The following is a 19,251-nucleotide window of genomic DNA, read 5'->3' on the forward strand; positions in this document are numbered from 1 at the left end:
GTTAAGTTAGAGATCCCATCACAAAGCGTTCTCTGCCAATGAAGTGTTGATCACACACACACACCTGACATATGCTCCAAACACTCCCAGCTCACTGAGACACTTGCTGATTTTAAGAGGGGCGTCTCGTCTCAGCAGGTAGTTCTGTACTGGGGCGGGGTAGATTTTGTCCATCAGAATGTAGGCCGTCCTCTCCATGCTCCCCTTCGCTCCCTGCAGGACCCGGCAGATCTCCGATCCATAGAGGTTGTTCCCTGGAAAGACGATGGCGGGTGAGAAGCTGTTTGCATGCTGCCAATACAGCGGTGTCGTTTCAAACTCTCCCGGTTCAAGAAATAGAGGCCAATGTGGCAGAAAAAAAAAAAAAAAAAAAAAAAAAAAAAAAAAAAAATCATACCTCCTCCTTCTCGCTGGGGCTTCAAGACGAACCGGTCTGGTGCTGCCAAAGCCATTGCTACTGTTTTGTCACCCTCTGGTCCCTGAAGACAACGATGACGACGAATTAAGTCATTCTACCTCATGACATAAAAAAAAAAAAAACATTGCGGGTCCCTGAAAATGTGAATGTGTTATTTTCTCACCATGTCTAGCGTGTAGAGGCCAGCAAAGGTCGCTCTGATCTGCTCCACTACTCGGGGCTGGTCGGGGAAGAACCGCTCCAGGACTCCGGGTCTGGCGAGCACCTGCTGGACCTTCTTGGTTCCAGCCAGGTGAGTGCTGATATCTGGACACTTCACGGCCAGAGAGCGCTCCATCAGGAGACGAGCGTCCCACGTCTACAATAATAAAGAAACACACGAAATGTTTGACTCTCCTTACTGATCCACCCAGTACAACTACAACTCAATGCATTTCATTTTTACTTCACAATAGCGTCCTTTTTGGAATCCGACATACACTGTTATCGCGGGCAGAGGGCTCCAGCTAAAACTAAGTTAGGGTCAAAAAAGTTTGAATACAAAGTGACATTGTGCTTCTTCTGCCAATTAAATATGTGCACTGTTGGTAGTTTACTTAATGCTGCATTGTTATGAGAAAGAAAACAATTATTGGTCCCAAGTTTGAACCTGAGCCTCGGCCCTTTGCTGCATGTCGTCCCCTCTACCTCCATCTTTTGTCTTATCGAATATAATAAAAAATAAAAACAAAAAAAATTGTATACATTTTTTTAATAAAATGAATGCTGCTGAACTTTCCAGAGCAGTAAAATCCTTCACAGTGTTCTGTGTGAAACAGTAATAAGCCTCCGAGCTTTTGAATAAAGTGAGACAATGTTGTATGCTGTTCAGATGGTAAAGCCACCTTAAGGCTTTTTGTGGTAATTCCTGATACTTGGCTACTTAAACAAAACGGGACACACAAACTGCACAACATGAAGCCACCACTTCTATTTGAACTTCTTGGGCTGTTTTTAGACGGAACGCCTTAAGTGTGTTTGCTCTGTCTTGGTCAACACTCCCTGACTAAACGGAGCAGAGCATGGAGACGTTTGGTTTCTGTAACTGGGGGTGGAGGAAACATGTGACTGTGTTGACAATAGTGACGGAAGGAAGTCGAGCACTGAACAGTCGCACTTAAGATTTTGAAAGCTGCTATAAACACAAGGAACAATAAAAAGAACCACACAGTTTTAGGGTGTGTCCAAGCAGTAGCTAACTGCTAATTGATTTGATTTCAAGCTGTTTTAACAGGCTAATCATGTTGTGAGTATTCATTCCAGGAGCAGTGTGTAGGATCTAGTGACACCTAGTGGTGAGGTTGCAGGTTAAATACAACTGGAGGCCCCTCTGCTCATCCCTCCCTTTCCAAGCGCGTCAGAGTACTACGGTTGCCTTTGGGTCACGAAAAAAAAAAGAAGAAAAAGAACCTGCTCCCTATGTAGATATAAATGAGTCATTCTAAGCCAGCGAAAACACAACAATTATTGTACAGGGATATATTGCACTGAATGTAACGTACAATGCTTTCATTTTACGTTACATTCAGTGCAATATATCCCTTTACAATAATTGTTGTGTTTTCGCTGGCTTAGAATGCAAAATATCTCTGTAAAGAGAAAGTAAAACTTGTAATAAAGATTTAAAAGGGAGGACCTGTTCGGAAGTGTAGTTCTGGGGCATGTAGCCATTCCTGAAGTACACCACTGCAACCTCGAGGCCGTCACTGAAAAAGGAACGTCATGAATGCCCAGTAAGTACGATTGGTCCTAATTATATCTAATAAAGTAATGTATGAATAACCCATTGTCTACCATTTATTAATTCAGACTGAACTGACAGAAACAGACTTACACAAATAGCTTCTTGTCCTGATCGAGGGTCCCCGTTTTACTAACATTGTCGAAGCGCTTTCTTATCGTGGGAATGTTCCTGAAACATTGACAAGAGTGTGCCGGTTACAAATATTTGCCAACTACCTGAATCCACATATTCCAGTTGGTTAGGTTTGCAGCATTTACACAATCTCCCATCGTGACCTGAAGCTATTGGGGAAGGGCTTCCTGCTTCCCAAGCCGCTCACGCTCACTCACACACACACACACACACACACACCTCTTCCACAGCTCGCTCTCTACGCAACGCTGATCAAAGATGTTCCTTTGGCTCTCCTCCACCAGGAACATGACGGCTGCTCTGTAATGACAAACGACAGGGTTCATACACATTTCGACCAAGTCCATGACTTTAAACCAAATTTCCATGACCAAACATTTTGTGAAATGTGGGTGTAAACATGAAAAAGTGAGAAGATGTAGTATTTAAACTAACAATGAGAATCCAAAGCATACAGTAAACCTTAAATGACACAAATGAATGAGACAATAGTTTGATTAAAAGAATAAACATGTATATACAGTAGATGCCTGTATGTATGCCTGCTTATATTTTAAGCGTCTTTCTTTTAAAAGCATATTAATTATTTCAAACTCGCCGTAAATGAACGTCATGAACACATGAATATAACAAATTTCCATGACTTTTCCAAAACGTTTGGGATTTTATTTTTTTCAAGGACTTTTCCAGGCCTGGAAATAACCATTTTAAAATTCCATGACTTTTCCAGGTTTTCCATGAACGTAAGAACCCTGAAATGATTGCTCTCACTGCTACCCACACACATTATTCTGGTAATTGTTTAGGATCGACTACTTTCTACCAATAGTAAACTATACTGAATTTCTAAATACATTGCTGTCTTAATCGACTCAGAATCAGGTCTGGCCGACACTCAACATACTAGTGCGTTAAAAAATAAAAAGTTGAACAGACAAACACACAATTACCTCTGTGATATCTATTTCAAATTGCTGTGAAAACCTCTGCTTCAAACAACTGGATTTAATCAAAGTTTCTCAGCAGAATCTACAGTTTACAAGATCACATTTGAACATTTCATGATAATTGACCTTTGCCAATAAGGTTTGGAGCTTGAGCGCACCATTATGTAACTCAATGCAACCTCTGCTACTGTTAGCTGTTAGCTTTAACTATTTTACTGTTAGCGTTTCCTAGTCCAGTGGCTGTACTTAGTTCCTACCTCTCTGATCCATAGAGCTCCCAGGCTTTGGCAACAGCCCCGGCCAGACCATTGGCAGGGTCGTTGTCTAGGATCCGCTGGCTCTCCTCCAGCTTCCCAGCCACCTTAAGGACGTGTCTGTCGAATCAATTTCAGAAGTTGAACGTTGTTCTTTGATTTGGGTCATTCAGGGGTGATGGTGGGTCCCGCAGCCAGACCTTTTGAGAACCACTGCTTTAGATCATACATTTGACTCTGTTGAGGAGCCTGGCCTACAATCTGCGACTCGCAGACGCATCAGAATCATAAGTATAGTTAGCGTCTTTTATTTGCTTATGCCGTTTGCTAGCTTGTAACTGGTAAGTGGAGTTTATTTTTGAGCCATGGGTAATCTTGGATTTTAGAGAAATGCACAGACATCTCCCGCTTCAGTAGAGGAATGTGAAAACACCTCTCTTTGCACAGATAAGTCAGTATAGTCGGGTAAGGCTTGGGGGACATAAACATCAGAAAAGGATGACCCATAACATGTTTTTTCATCACAAGCTATAAAAAAAGTCATGTTATTGTCTTAATCACACTTAAAATGATGGGTGATATGGTAATGACTGTCTTACCGATGAACATCTGGCATGCGTGATGAGAGACCTCCGAAACTGGCAGCAATGGTGTTGATTTCTATCTGCTTCAGAGACAACGACCCGTCCTGCCCCTGGTCCAGCATGTAGTCGGACCGATTGAGACCCAACACGATGGACTGGAAGGAAGGCAAAGAATCCCAGCTCAAACTACGTGGATCACTAAAAGGCAACGGCAAAGGCCCATTGCTGAACATTCGGCGCAGATGGCTATCTGCGGGCTCTAAACTTGATCCATTTGGCCCGTCATAGTGTGGTGTCCGCCAGGAGGATCATTCCATCGCGTGCATCTGCGAGTGACTGTGCACCTCTGTGTCTGTCCGCGGCTAATCTCGCGTTCTGCTGCGGCAAACTGAATCATATTCTGCGTGGCCAGTTGTTGCGGTATCATCACGGATGGCCACTCAGCCGCTGCTAGGTCAGCTTGGTGAGTTTCATTTTGGTTTTAGCAAGATTGTATTAAGTGTAATAATAAATAAATTATATAAAATAAATATTTGCAGGCTGTCAGGACCTTGTAAAGGGGCTATAAAACAGGGGGGATACCCATTAACCTTCTGCTGCTCTCTAGCTAAAATGTTACTTAGCTTAATGCTATATATGATGACTGTTATTTCTCCTCTAAGAAAAACCTATAAAACCTATTAAAGAATTAATAGGACAATATGGTGAAATGTTGTGATTTTCCTAGTATTGTTTTATAAAGAATTAATTTTTGTGTGGGTAGACGACAAGGCCTCCGACCCCAAAATGGATGACGGATCATCTTCAGTAGAATGCTAGTATCAGCAAGGCCAGATATGAGGGTTTGACACAGGCCGGTTTTCAAAATGGCCGACATACCTGAGCCCTTCCTTCTTTCAGGATTTGTTGGTGGATCCTGAACAACCTCGCGGTGAAATCGTCCACTTCAATGGTGCTAAAAAACAAAAATGTCACCCTGTTAAAACACTTCATCCGAATGTTGCATGAGAGAATGCTACTATGTTGTGATCTTGAGTGGAAGTATTGTCTTTGCATGAAATGTGGCTACACACAGCGTAGCCACATTTCCAAACTAGTCATGCTGCGTTCACAACAAAAGCGTTGCGAATTATTCGCGCGAGTAGACTGCATGCAAAGTCAATGCACAGATGGTTACGAAACACGCAAATTTCCGCTGGGCATCGCGAATTAACCACATGAAGTCGAGCGAGTAAACGCACGCGAAAAAGCGTTGCGAAAAAGGTGTGAACGTAGCATAAGAATGCCACCAGTACGGTTGGCTCATGTTGCTACCTCGCTAGAGCCTCTTGCAGAAAGTCTGGATCCTGGCTGATCTTGTCCACCAGTGTGTTGTAGCATGTTTGCACCGCCAGAGACTGGAGGAACACGGCCTTGGGTACAGGCGTGGGGAAGAGCGTGAACGGTGCGTACGTCACCAGCTGAAACAAAACACAAAAAGTTGTGAAGTGTGAGAGAAGAATGCGGACACCAAAAGACCACTCATCACTGAACACAAACAAGCACGTGGCCAAAAGATCCCGGTGGCCGCGATAAAGATCTGGCACAAATCCCGAGGCCGGAAGCCGGAGAAATTCCTGACATGACTTCCCATTGAACACACCCGTTGAAACAGCAAAGGCTCAACAGCCCGCTGGTATGGAATCATGTCCTCTCTTAGTGGCTGTGGCTCCGGCTCCCTTTGTCACATCACAGAAATACATGTTTCTATTTCTTTCGAAATTCAAGGACTGACAAAGAGACACGCAGAGACACGTCTTTTATTGAGGTAATCTGTGTTTTTAGATGAGGGACAAACAAATTAAAAAGCACAGTGGTGCAGGTGATGAGTTTTGACCATTATAAATCTTTACTTATGGCAATCCACTGCCATCCAATTGAATTCTGCAGATAGGTTCTCTAAACTGGCAGATGCCAATGCTGACCAACACTATTTATTTATAATGTTATGTATAATATCATAATCTGTGCAGGTGTGTTTTTTTCACTTCCTACCTCTGACGAGTTGCAGGACTCTTGGGTCCTCATGAGGACACCCTGCAGAAGGGCAGCATCTTTTGCCACCTCTGCCAAGTCCTCTATCAGCGCAGCATCCATCATGATCTCGTCTGGTATGCCCTGGGCCATTCTGACTGGTGAAATATGACATCGCAGCACATTAGAGACATAATTAGAAGTGCTGCTTGGCATGACTCGGCAGATTTCTACACTCGCCAGTCAATGTGGAAATCGTACCAGGGTCCAACTCTGTGTCTTAGATTACAGAAGTAAATTAACCTGTATACAAGTTTAATATACCTGTTGAAAACTATATAGGCAATACTTTAACTGTAACTACACTAATAATAACAATGAAAATAACTTATGCATAACAATATGACGACGAGTATGTGTGTATGTATACAGTATAAATGTATTCAGTACACACATAGACATGTGTGTACATATATATATATATATTTATACACTGTATACATAAAATATTGTATACACTGTATACACACGTATGTGGATATACATACCCACGTATGTGTTTGTATATATACACATATGTATATACACACTATACATACAAAACCTACATAAATATGTGTATGTATGTAGCACAGGAGTTTCTCAAAATACGTTACAAAAAGACAGAAAAGTTCATAAACATATGAGTATATAAAAAAAGGATAAATAAATAAGAAATTCGACATCATGACAGTGAAGAGAACATCAGTGAATGAACAAACGAACAGAAGCCGGTGCATGAGATCACTTCCTGTGTAACGCCTGCGTCACTACAAAGCTCCACTAACCAGGACGCGAACGTCTCAGGTCCAACACCCGGCTTACGAGCCACCACCGTCGGACAGAAGCGTGCGGCTGCTGCTCGGTAGTCTGGTGGTAGTCTGCAGCTAGCGGTATCTACCTTCACGCGAGCAGCTGTCTCCAGTCCGTGTGTTCCGCGCGACGGGTCTCACGAGCACAACGTGTCGGTTCACCTCACCAGATATGTCACCTTTCAAAGTGAACTATGCAACTTAGTCACCTGTAATGTATAGATCTGCACCACCACATACATACGCGGACCTCCGGTGCTTATTAGTCAGGAAGCGTGCCTGCTATTGGCTAGTCGGACTTTGTTCAGCCAATCAGTGCTCAGTACGTCACAAATAAAATAAACGTAGACGCCCCCTGGAACTGAATGTGTTGTGCTGAAAATGCTGACTGAAGAATGAGGCAGCATTATTTTGGACTTCACCTGAGACGAGACAAAGAAAGAGCCGTTTCTGTGTCAGGTAACGTGCCGAGGTGATAAAGAGATGCATTATATAACGTCGGGTTTGTTCTAAACAAATCACAAAAAAACATAAACATCCGTGAAAATAATGAGAAATGTTAAAGTAAATATATAGGCTACCTGTCAAATGTTTCCAAGGAAAGTAACCATAACGTTATGAGGACAAGCTCCAAAACAAGTGTGTCCACATGAAAGATAATAAATATATATATATATATATATATATATATATATGCATGAATGAAAATGTATGCAGTAAATACATTAATTATTGTAAAAACATGTATGCAATAGGTTAATATCCTTCAAAAGCCAACGAAAATAGTTCCTTCCGGGGCAGGGAGTTGTCAGCTCACTCCAAGCCAGCAGAGGGCGCTGTTGCATTATTAATGCACGTCTCTCGGTTCTTCCTGTGAGCTTCCTGGTTCAGCACAGCTTTCCATAAGCTTTATTGCATACAAGCCCACCGTCAGGTCTGTTAACCCAGCATATGAAGGGGTGAATAAACAGAGAGATCAAGTGTATCTAGCCGGATGTCACATTAGCAGCACATGACAAGGGGGGTGGCCAGAGTGATCAGCAAGCACTGAACTGTGAAACTTTGCACTGTTGTTTGTCCACGTGCTCGTAGATGGCGAGCGGACAGCTGTCGAGGGCCGAGGCGTTGGCGTGCCCGGGCTGCAGGCACGCGTGCCACGTGATGCTCTACTGTGACACGGAAACTCAGCTGTTTGGAAACCTCCCCATCCGGCATATCATACTGGTGATATGTGTGTGTGTGTGTGTGTGTGTGTGTGTGTGTGTGTGTGTGTCTGGATGGGGATGACCAAGAATCCCTGCATGCACAAGTAGTGATGTACTGTGTTTCTGGTTATTTGTAGAAAACCCCACTCCTGTTTGTGTCTCAGCATCTCTCTCTGTGTGTGTGTGTGTGTGTGTGTGTGTGTGTGTGTGTGTGTGTGTGTGTGTGTGTGTGTGTGTGTGTGTAACAGCCTCTGTCACTTCCCACAGATGCAAATGCGCTTTGACGGTCTGCTGGGTTTCCCTGGAGGGTGAGTCTTTCCCTGTGTCGCTTTAAACATTTGTTATTTACTAAGTTGTTCCTTTCATGAGGACAGCTATATATCGAGCAGGTTTCTTAGTCTCTCCCTTTCTTCTCAGACGAGCTCCGTCAAACAGATATAAAGCTGCGCAGCGCAGACCAAACATTCACCCATTGTCACCTGAGCACTCAAATAACAAGGGGCAAGTGAACGTATGAGAAAATACGCTTGACAGGTTCTTCTGTAAGATGCCTTTATCTTGCTATCAAAAAAATACACTAAAAAGAACCGTAACCGCCAGACACATACTGCTTTATTAGTATGCAGCTCAATATGAATCACTTGTGCATTTTGTGTCTGCGATTTACAGTAATCGCTGCCAGAAATTCGCCAACGCGGCAAAATTATGTAATGCGGAGAGAAGAAAAAAAACTACGGCATATGCAAAAGAATAGTCAGAAGCAGCACTATACCAATTTAAGTGCACTACTTATCATATACAGTATATTATATGTACTAATTGTATAAATATAATGGGTTTGCAGTTAGTATAGAACAACATGTGCACACTTTTATACTTCCAGGAAAGCAATACGTGCGCTAATGCGTGTTAATCATTTGGAACGTCACTTCCAGGTGACCATCACAAATAAAGAGCAAAAAGCTGAGGATGCAATGGATGGATCATGGTGAACATTTTGGTTCAGACACTCGTGGTTTCCTTTCAGGATTAATGTCATCACATTTTACATACTTGGATTCCCATCAGCCTCAGCTGCATTGTGGTAATAGAGCGGTACAGGGATGAAGTTAGCCTCACACTGGTTCCCCTTTGACAAAAAGCCAATGGGATTTATTTTTTATTTTTTTGAATTGTATAGATTTCTATGAGAAAATGACTCTACTTCTCTCTTGATTTATTCCCTCAGTAAACAATGTAAACATGAGTTTATGTCTCAATCTCTAGTTTCAAGTCTTCTTCAATACAGCATGATGTTCATTTACTAAATGATGGTCCATTTAGAGTCAAACAGACCATAAAGCAGGGTATGCTTTAGGGCGGGCTTACTGTGATTGACAGGTAGCTGCCGTTACCAGATATACCAGGTATACGGTGGCACTACGTCACTCCTCCGCATTCCAAATATGGTAACTTCCCATTGGTTGCAAAAAACAACAACATGGCTATGGCCGTAATCCAAGATGGCGACGGCCAAATCGCCAAATTTAAGGTTTTATTCCGGCAGTCCACGAAGCAACTGGTGACATCACAACGTGTCTTTAAAAGAAGCGGTTTCTAACAAGTTGCTAAATGAGACTACCTAATGTCATCACGGTGACTAGTCGGCCTTTACAGCCTCGTTTAGTGAACGTAGTCATCGTGACGTCACCCATTGGTTTGTGGACTGATGTTTTGAAGCCTTGAATTCAGCAATTTGTCCGTCCCCATCTTTTGTTGCAACCCATGAAAAGACGTTTCTGTTATGATGTCAGTGTGTTTGGTTTCTTGTTTTATTGTGAAGTCCTTGTCTTGTGCGTCCTCTGTGTTCCTGCACTTCCTGTCCCCGTGATTGTCTGTCTGCCCTGTTCCCTGATTGTGTATTCCTTTCACCTGTGCTGCCCTCATTGTTTCCACCTGTTCCTTGTTACCTTCCTCTTGTAGTTAAACCCTGTTTGGGTGAATCCCAAGTCTCTAAATTGCATCCCATCACATCTGATCAGCTGTCAGCGAACATTCCAATAAAAATGCACTTAAAATATTGATAACAATTATCGTATGTTTTCAGTTGATTTAATGGTGTAAAACTACTACTTACATTAATAAAGACACAGTTATCATGAGTGTCAGAGTGGAGATGTTTTCTCTGTCGTCTGTTACCGTTTAATAATCTGCATTGAGTATTTATATACTGTGATGTGTCCTGCTTAGACGCGCAGGATCCATTTCTACCGGCGGAATGCGTCTTATTTATTTATTATTTACGTCGGTATGTTTTGAAATTCTGATTGTGACATCATTATAAAATAACCCACAATATAGATATGTTTTCTCTTCATTACGTGTTGTAAAAAGTGTTTCCTCTCTCCAGCTCTCTGATTTTAATGACATACATAATACAAGTTGTTGAGGGAAACGACAGTTAAAATCTTTGAAGACAGTAGTTTGTGGTCCTTTTGTTGTTCAGACCTACAATGAACATATTTAACCAGATGGTGAATAAGAAAACAGATTAAATATATAACTTGAGTTTAATCTGTGATCGTCTCTGGTATGAAACTCCAGCGATCAGTCCGCTCAGCTGCAGCGTCCAATCACATAACAGATGAACAGCGAGGGGGCGTGTCCAGCGTTGAAACACTTCCTGGAAGCTCGCTCTCGGGGATCCTCGATCATGCTCCTCCGATTTCCCTCCTCGATCCTCGCTCCTCGCTCCTCCGAGCAGAATAAGAGCTTTGGGACGGCCGTCAAGATGGCGGCGCAGAACAACTTCCGGTTCAATCGAGGAGCGAGGAAACGACAATTTAGAGACTTGGGATGTACCCTGTGTCTCCTGTCCCCTTGTCGGATTGTACTGGTTGTTCCCGTCAGTTTCCCCCGTTAGATGTCCTGTAAGTCGCCTGTCTTGATGCCTGTGTGTTTTCTGGTCATTCCTCATCCCTGTTTTTCTGCTCTCTGTTTTTCGCTCCCTGATTTTGTTCCCTGTTTTTCGCTGCCTGTTTTGGATTGTTTTGGATTCGTTCCTCGGCCTGTTTTAAGCCTGACCTGAGTTCTGTTTTGGACAGTAAATTTACTTTCAACTGTTGCAACAGCATTTGGGTCCTCTCCTTCCCCCACACCTGACAGTTTCCATATTTGGACTGCGGAGGAGAGACGTAGAGACGGCGTATACGTCTCTGGTAGCTGCACCTTGTAGCCCCGCCTTAAAGCATCTTCTGCTTTATGGTCTGTTTGATTCTAAATGGACCATCATTTAATAAATGAACATCATGCTGTATTGAAGAAGACTTGAAACTAGAGATTGAGACAGAAACTCATCTTTACAATGTTTACTGGGGGAATAAATCAACAGAGAAGTAGAGTCACTAACTTGAAGTTGAGATGCGGCGTCGTTCTCGTGACTCGACAGCTCAGCCAACTCGTTGTGGGTTTTAAAATTGAAGGATCTTTTGAATCGGCTGGAGTAGTCTCTGAGAAGCAATGCAGCTGACATCGTTTGTCTCCTCATCTCTGGTCCCGACCTTTGACCCCTCCACTCCGACGCCTCAGGTTCGTCGACCTGGCGGAGTCCCTGGAGGCGGGGCTCAACAGGGAACTGTCGGAGGAGCTGGGCGTAGCCCTTTCTATACAGGAGGAAGATCACTTGGACTCCTGCTATGGCCCTGCTTCCTCCGCCTCCTCCCCCAGTCTCATCACTCACTTCTACGCGAAGAAGATGGAGGAGGAGCAGATTCGGGAGTTGGAGAGAGCCGCCGTGACCACGGCAACGGATTACGGACAGGAGGTAGTGCGCGTGCTAGAATGACCGAGTGCAGCCGTTAATCTGATTCCTCATCACCTGTTGTCTCACCCCCCAGGTCCTCGGGATGGTCCGAGTCCCTCTCTACACCATGGAAGACGGGGGAGGCCTCGCTCCGTTCCTGTCGCACTCGTTCGTCGGCAACGCCCGCTCCCAGCTGACCGCCTCCCTGCTGCGCCTCCACCTGGTCGCCCCGGAGGAGCTGCGTGACGCCCTCGCGCGCGCCCTGCAGATACGGGCGCGCGCCGCAGACGGGCTGCCGGCGCAAGCGCAGGCGAAGAGGAAGCCGCTTTGAAACGCCACCTGCACGTGCACCCGGCAGCACATCACAGCAGTTTGGCGCATAACACTCTTTTGCTCCACCATTAATGCAAATAAAACTTTCCGTGACATTCCGCCCCCCTCCCCATCATTTTAACTTCTGTTACTGATTTTCAAAAAGAAAATAAATAAATATATATACATCATACGAGGTGAAAGCAACCGTATCAACACTCCTTCTTTAATTACTCTTTGATGATTCCACTAGGGATTTAGATGCATATGCAAAATGGCAGGCAACAATAAAAACAGGAGCACAGCCATGTGAGAGCCGGTAACGCTTGTGCACCTCGTGCTACCCGTTCCATAGCGACGAGGATCAGAAGAGGGCGGCGTTCCTCTCCGGATCAGCTCGAGGTCCGTCTCTGTGCCGCTCAGTTGCATTTCTGAAGCTGTATTGGCGGCCCGTGCTATACGAGGATTAATTCCATCCGTGACATGGTAGACGGCCTGCGGGCGAAGATTCGATTCCCTTTTAAGTGCACCCCCGGGTGCACGTATACGCGCCTGCACCAGATGTTCCTAACCTCGTTCCCGGGCAATATAGCCGGGCAGAGAGCAGAGCACACCGACTGTTGGTGCACAACGGACACGCTTTAGTTTGTTGTTGTAGTTGCAGGTGAATCAACCCGACGTGTTGCAGAGAATAAATGCAAAACACGGTTTATATTTGATCCATCACACTTACGTTCAGTGTGACAAATCAACCCTCGGCGTCTGATAAACGGGATGCAGAATGCACCTAATATCCAGCGTGTTATTATATAATAGCTTTATTATGGACTTAACAGGGACAGGTATATTCCTCATTCATCTCAGGGACAGCAGACGTTGATAGAATGATGCAGTGATGCAGGCGGAGAAGGAGTGAAGGGAGAGAAGGGACGCGTGTTTCTCGATCAGTCTGTGTTTCTTCACAGCTGTCAAAAGGTAAAAAATTTAATAAAAAAAGGCACCACATCCGCCTCAACAGACAGGAAGCAGTTAGGAGACCGGGTATTAGCGAAATGCACTTCCTTTGTTGTGTTTAAATTGCCAGTCTGTGGGTCTTGTTGCGCGCATGGCAACCTTGCAGGATGCGTTGTGAAGGAGGCGAAGAATACAAGGTCATCAGGAAAAACATTGCGAGAGGGAGGGATGGATGGAAGGCTGGAGGAAGGGAGGGGGAGAGTGGGAGCCAGGGATGCTGAGGGAGAAAAGGCGGTGTATTCATAGCAGCAGCGGTATTTATAGCCGCCCGAGGAGAGGGGAGAGCAGAGGGGGCGTGGCTTGGGCCGCAACTCTCGCACTGCTGCTCCACGAGAGAGAGAGAGAGAGAGAGAGAGAGAGAGATACAGAGAGAGAGAGATACAGAGAGAGAGAGATACAGAGAGAGAGCCTATTTGGCAGGAGAGAGAAGAAAGGGAGGAGGGAGGGCTGTTTATGAGTGTGTGTGTTTGCCTGAGAAATGAGAGAGAGGGAGGGAGGGAGCAGGGTACTGAGCTTAGAGAAATCTGTCAGATTCAAACACACTGCTCTCTGTGTGCGTGTGTGTGTGAGAGAGAGAGAGAAAAGAGAGAGCGAGGGATGAGAGGAGAGGAGGAGGAACAGATAGAAAGAGACAGCAGAGGACCACAAAGTGAGGTACGTACGGCTGCCACGCTGCTCGTGAATCCAATAACAACCTGTGTGTGTCCATATAGCCTGCTGTGTGTGTGTGTGTGTGTGTGTGTTGTAAAAGTGTGTGCATACTAGTGGGTACTAGTGTTTATATATAGTTTTGTTACAAGCGCGTTGTGTTGTCTTGTGTGTGTGTTGGGTTTCTAAGTGGACAAATGGCTGCAGACTGTTATCAATTATGTAATATGTGTGCACCATTTCTGGTGATGCTCTATGTGCGTGTGTGTGTGTGTGTGTGCGTGTGTGTGTGTGTGTTTACACGCTGAGGTGTTTGCTTGGCCATTGTGTGGAGCGCCTTGACCATATGGGGTGTTTAGGGGGGGTGGGGTGAGGGGGTAGAACTCAACCCCCCTTCTCACTGACAGCTAATTCACGTTCCCTTGTTATATAATGGAGAGCAGCCTTCTCTGAGGCTTTTTCTGCAAAGTGTCTCCTTCGTGCCGCCGGTTTTAACGGCGCGACGAGCTGCGATGGAAACAGAGCCCCCCGGTCTGAGGGACAGTCCTTTTAAAAAAGCTCTCAGAGGTGTTTTAAAAACAAACACAGATACTTGTGCATAGATTGTGTGCGTACTAGATCTGATTCGTAGGAAATGCAGCTTAGAGGTTTGATATAGTGTACTTAAAAACATTCCCCCTTTTAGAAAAGCAAAACCAGTCTGAGGGTCCGCGATGCAGACCCCTTGACCTCAACATGAAAACAACATAGAAACCAGTTGTTGTTGTTTTTACAAAGACAAAAGCCAACAAAAGATGCAGAATCCTCTTTGTACCAGCGAGGATAAAAAAAAGTGTGTATTTCATGTGCATAATTATAATGTTGTTGACCCTGCACATGTGAATCTGAATCCAAGACTTGTGCACCCGGTGTCTCGCATGCGTCTCAAACACCTGCATCGTCGCAAAAACCTTCCAACAAAAAAAATCCAAAATCACTTCCACATTAAACAGCCGGAGGCGTCCGACTCTTCCGCAAGAGTCCAGAGTGTTTCAAATACCGTTTTGCTTCAAGAAAATGTGATGAAAAATGTTTTCTTCATAATTCAAGATGATGTGATAAAAGATAATGTTGTAATGACGCGATCCTTTAAAACATAAAAGTTGAACCAACATGAGCAGAGATTTGAGATTTATTTTCATCCAGTAATGGTTGTGTGTGTGGGGGGAGAAGTACTCACTTCTCTTACATTAAAAACAGAAATAACACTGTGGAAACACCACCATGTTTTGTTGCTATAATAAGAACATACGTATTAGCATCTAAACTAAAGTGACAGTACTCCTTATGTACGATGGGTAATGCATACTAGGGTTTTATAGTACTTTTACAGCACTTTAATGTCTTTTTTTTATCAGTACCTGTCAAGTATCTGGCAACTAAAGCCATCAGATATGTGTCGCGGAGTAACAGTATGAAGCAGCATCACATTACCTGAAGTAAAAGTACAACAGTATTCACAGAATTGACAGTAGAAGGCATCGTCACAGGGACGTGCTGGTGGAGCAGTGGAGCTTTCAGCCGGGCATGTGGGCAACCTGGCGGCCCCTCGACCCTCACGGCGCCCAACTTTACTTCTTTCTTTCTGTTTTCCCCATTCATGCTCTCTGCCAGGTATGCATTCTGCAAGCATTACCTGTATATGATCCTCTACATCGTTTTATTTCTTTGCAGCCTGTGTGATACAAACCTGCCTTCGGTGCTCTTGCAATTAGGTAGCATGCCAGAATCTGAAAGGCACCTTATCCACCACACTGCCAAATGCTATTAATTCCCACCCTTTTTTTACATTTTAAATGTCAGGTGGTGGCCACACTTCTTCGTGATGCATCACGTTGCCACCTTGAAAGCAGTCTGTGTGCCTGTGTTTTGGCAGTGACGGAACCGGGACTGAGCCGCTGCTGAAAACCTTCCGGGAGATTTGCAGGTTCAGAGTAATTCTGGTCCGCGGGTTAAAAAAACAACCTGTGGCAGCGTGCAACGATTTAGTTTCCTGTTTTTCTATGGCGGCTGCTGAGAAGTGTGTGAGTGCAGAGAGACTTTGTGGTGTGACGAGTTTGGATTTGGCCACTTTGCGTAGCTAATCTTGCATCGGCCTCAAGTCTCACGACGGGTTCTCAACGAAACCCGGGGCTGGCCTGTTGTAGTAGGAGTCGGGTTGGAAGCTGCGTTTTCAGATTTGCTTTGCAGTCTGGCAGCCGATGAGTGAGCTGACGATTCAGTTCCCAGCTTCCCGGGGTTTCAAAGTGGATCAGAGTCAGTGTTAGAATCTGATCAGTCGTGTGTTTTCAACACTTTCTCGTTCCACCTCGTCGCGATACTGACGCTGTGTCACGGTGAGGGCTGGAGTTGCTTTCCAACCCGCTGGGTGGCCCGGCACCAGATCATGGTAACGCGGTTAACGTTGGGAATTCAAACCCTTGGTTCGGTTAAAGAAAAACATCATGGGCTTAAAATAAGTACATCAACTTAGGTTAAGGCAATATAAACACTTTTAGTTTAGGAAAAACATCACGGTTGAGGTAGAAAAAACCCGTCTAAAAATAACCGGCCTAATTCTCAATTTTCATTGCACCCTTTGGCTTAACACAACTTTCTTTTACAATCAGTGTGGTATTTCTCAAGACGGGTGCTCTGGCCTTGATTTGTAAAATAGGTGGAGAGCACCTTTAACTTCTTTTTGAAGGGGGATTTGGATTGCCTAACCCACAAACTAACACAAAAAATAAGACAACCAAGTCAGTTTTTTGTTGGCTGCCTAGTTCAGAGAATGTCATTCAACAAGACGTTCAGATAAATGCGCCACATTTTTCTCGCAAGCCAATAAGATCAATCTGGGCTTTGTTTTAGGATGAGAGCTGAAAGAGACAGGCGCTAAAACGGAGCGTGTCAGACAAAGACTGACGACAGGTTTGTTCTGACAGACGGGATGAGAAAAATGTGTTTTTTTAACATTGAAGCGCGTAAACATGTATTAGTAGAAAACCCCAAATACAACTATGAACCTGTTAGCTAGCTTTAATGCTTTAATGCTGCGCACTGTTAGAGAAAAGATGTCGGACAGCTGTGGGTCTAACAGGGGTTCCCTTCACCTCGCTCCGCGTCGCTCCGGAAAGAAGCTACCTAGCTAACTTTGTGGCCCCCACTGACGTGTCGTCACCCTAACAACCGACAACAAGCGCCATTTTCTTTTGTTCTAGTCAAACTGCTCATTTTTTTCATTTATATTTGTGGCAGAAACACATTATTTTCCATGAATGGAAACGGCCTGAGAGCCCTTCTAGTTCTTTCATTCATTTATCATCTCGTCTTCTTGGTTATTTAAGGACGTTTTGTGTTCAGCACTTCTCAAATGAGATTAATCTCGTCCTATTTCATCGTATTCTTCCAACTGTTGTTTATCTCCCTGCTTCTTCCTGCTGCATGAGTGGCAACATGCATCTTCTCCCAATCAAGTTTTTGCCTGCCGGAGCCTCTCCAGTCAGTCCGGCGTTCAGACGAGCGTCACACCTGACTTTACCTGACTCGTGTTCATAGCAGTGAACACAGACGCTCAGCACTCGCACCCCCTTTTTTTTTTTTTTTCATTTCACCGCTTTATCTGTGATCGCGCCACGCTGATAAGGATGATACTTTCAGCACCCGTGTGCTGTCACAGCTCAGTATTTCCCCCCCAAAAAGTAAAACTGTTCAGGATGTGAGATCATCTGGCTGAGGCTGAGGGGTCCCGTTGACACCCACGTGTGAGCAACGTTTGGGCCTTGGCCCCTGGGTTCCGCGGGGATCGGGGACGGTTCTCTTCCCAGCTGTTGAGAAGCTGCTGCAATATGCAGCTGCAATAATTTGAAGAAAAGAATAAAAATGCATTTGTGCAAGACACATGATGCGAGATAACGTCCTGCACCGTGACCGGCTCAAAGTAGCACAGCGGGGTTGGCTCTCAGGAAATCCCCACACGGCATCGGCCATGCTCCGTTTTCTTTTTCCTTCAGAGGAAATTAGCAGAAAATCCCCTTAGCACTTGTCGTCAATCTTCTTTATATTCATTATGTGCGCCACACGACCTCTTTCTGTCAATGCCCTTGACTTTTAAGTATGAAACACTGTTCCCAGATAACCTCCAACTCTCTGCCCCCGCTGCCCTTTTTGCCCCCGCCCCCACATCCCAATCAGCCTTCTTCCCCGGTCTTCTGCTGAAGCTCTCACAAACCCCCTCCTCTCCGCTCCTCAGATCATTTACATTCGCTTTGTTCTGCGCAGATTAAGGTCGCACGCTGATGAAGTTGCGCGCCGATGGAGGCCTCCGAGGGTCTCGCTGTCTCATTTTCGGAAAACATCTCTGCTGCACTTCTCTATTTAGTCTTAGTTCCCTCTGAAACCGCTGTGTGTCTGAACCACATCCACCTCACGGTGTTTGGAACTTTAGTTGTGATACAATAACGTCCTGACGGTGGAGACCTGTTAAACAATTCCCACAATATTACGTTTTTTCCCACCCCTCCGAGGCTTATACAGGGGAGTTAGGCCACTTTCAATCTGGCTGGCATTGGAGTGACTGTGTTTTCGCTCCAGATGCCGTTTTGGGTTTTAACTAAACCACAGTTATTGCTTGAGGCTGATTGAGGAACAATGTTTCGAGTGAAAGCGACACACTTTGGCATTCGGAGTGCTGAAACCCGTTGAGAAACTGACACAGGATGTGGTGTGTGTGTGTGTGTGTGTGTGTCCTTCTCGGTACAGTTTACGCTGACTAATAAACAACCATGCAAATGCCTGTTACGAATGCAATGCATTTAGTCATGTGTAGAACTGATTTGATAAACCTGCTTGAGACCACGCTTCCCATAATGCATCTCAATGTCTACTGTCATGACACCCTCCTTGCCCGGAGAACACCAATGTCTTTTCCACGCATGTTTTACATTTACAGGTCCCATGGAGTTGCGAATTGCACTTAACTATTTTGGGCGGCCCCCTGGTTCGGGTCATAAAAAGTCCCGTTAATCTTCTCCCCAGACAATGTTACACACCGACTCATCAGATGCTAACTGTAAGCTAGCTAGCAGAGGCCTCGGCCCTGTCTGTGAAAGTGAACCTGTTTTGTGATTCCTTCTTCCCTCTGTACTTTTATAAAGACCAGGGATACATGCAAACTTTGGCGTTGAAGTATTTTTAACTTGCATGGATGTGTCTTCACACATGATGCAATTGCGCTGCCTCTAGATTGACCATGACATTTAGTCTGAACACACAGTCAGCGCAAAAGATGA

At 44.7% G+C, this 19,251-nt stretch overlaps 2 protein-coding genes across 2 annotated transcripts in view; one reads left to right on the forward strand and one right to left on the reverse strand.

The window, feature by feature from the left end:
• gss (glutathione synthetase) overlaps positions 1-7,174 on the reverse strand; it is a 10,484-nt gene extending 3,310 nt beyond the window's left edge. Inside the window, exons 1-12 of the mRNA XM_079225601.1 lie at positions 7,072-7,174; positions 6,153-6,289; positions 5,433-5,578; positions 4,998-5,073; positions 4,134-4,273; positions 3,538-3,654; positions 2,553-2,633; positions 2,292-2,369; positions 2,094-2,163; positions 582-776; positions 398-479; positions 65-254 (exon numbers count right to left, since the gene is read on the reverse strand). Coding sequence (XP_079081727.1) covers positions 65-254; positions 398-479; positions 582-776; positions 2,094-2,163; positions 2,292-2,369; positions 2,553-2,633; positions 3,538-3,654; positions 4,134-4,273; positions 4,998-5,073; positions 5,433-5,578; positions 6,153-6,284 — 1,307 coding nt within the window. The 5' untranslated portion in view covers positions 6,285-6,289; positions 7,072-7,174. The remainder of the gene's footprint in view (positions 1-64; positions 255-397; positions 480-581; positions 777-2,093; positions 2,164-2,291; positions 2,370-2,552; positions 2,634-3,537; positions 3,655-4,133; positions 4,274-4,997; positions 5,074-5,432; positions 5,579-6,152; positions 6,290-7,071) is intronic.
• Positions 7,175-7,381: 207 nt separating this feature from the next.
• On the forward strand, positions 7,382-12,388 carry LOC306743112 (U8 snoRNA-decapping enzyme). Its single transcript, XM_079225595.1, has 5 exons — positions 7,382-7,441; positions 8,075-8,206; positions 8,455-8,495; positions 11,755-11,989; positions 12,063-12,388. Exons 2-5 carry the CDS (start codon positions 8,075-8,077, stop codon positions 12,297-12,299), a joined length of 645 nt encoding a protein of 214 aa, XP_079081721.1. The 5' UTR covers positions 7,382-7,441; the 3' UTR covers positions 12,300-12,388.
• The last annotated feature ends 6,863 nt before the right edge of the window (positions 12,389-19,251 follow it).

The sequence above is a fragment of the Taurulus bubalis genome, assembly GCF_910589615.1.
Source record: "Taurulus bubalis genome assembly, chromosome: 11".
NCBI classification, from domain to species: Eukaryota; Metazoa; Chordata; class Actinopteri; order Perciformes; family Cottidae; genus Taurulus; species Taurulus bubalis.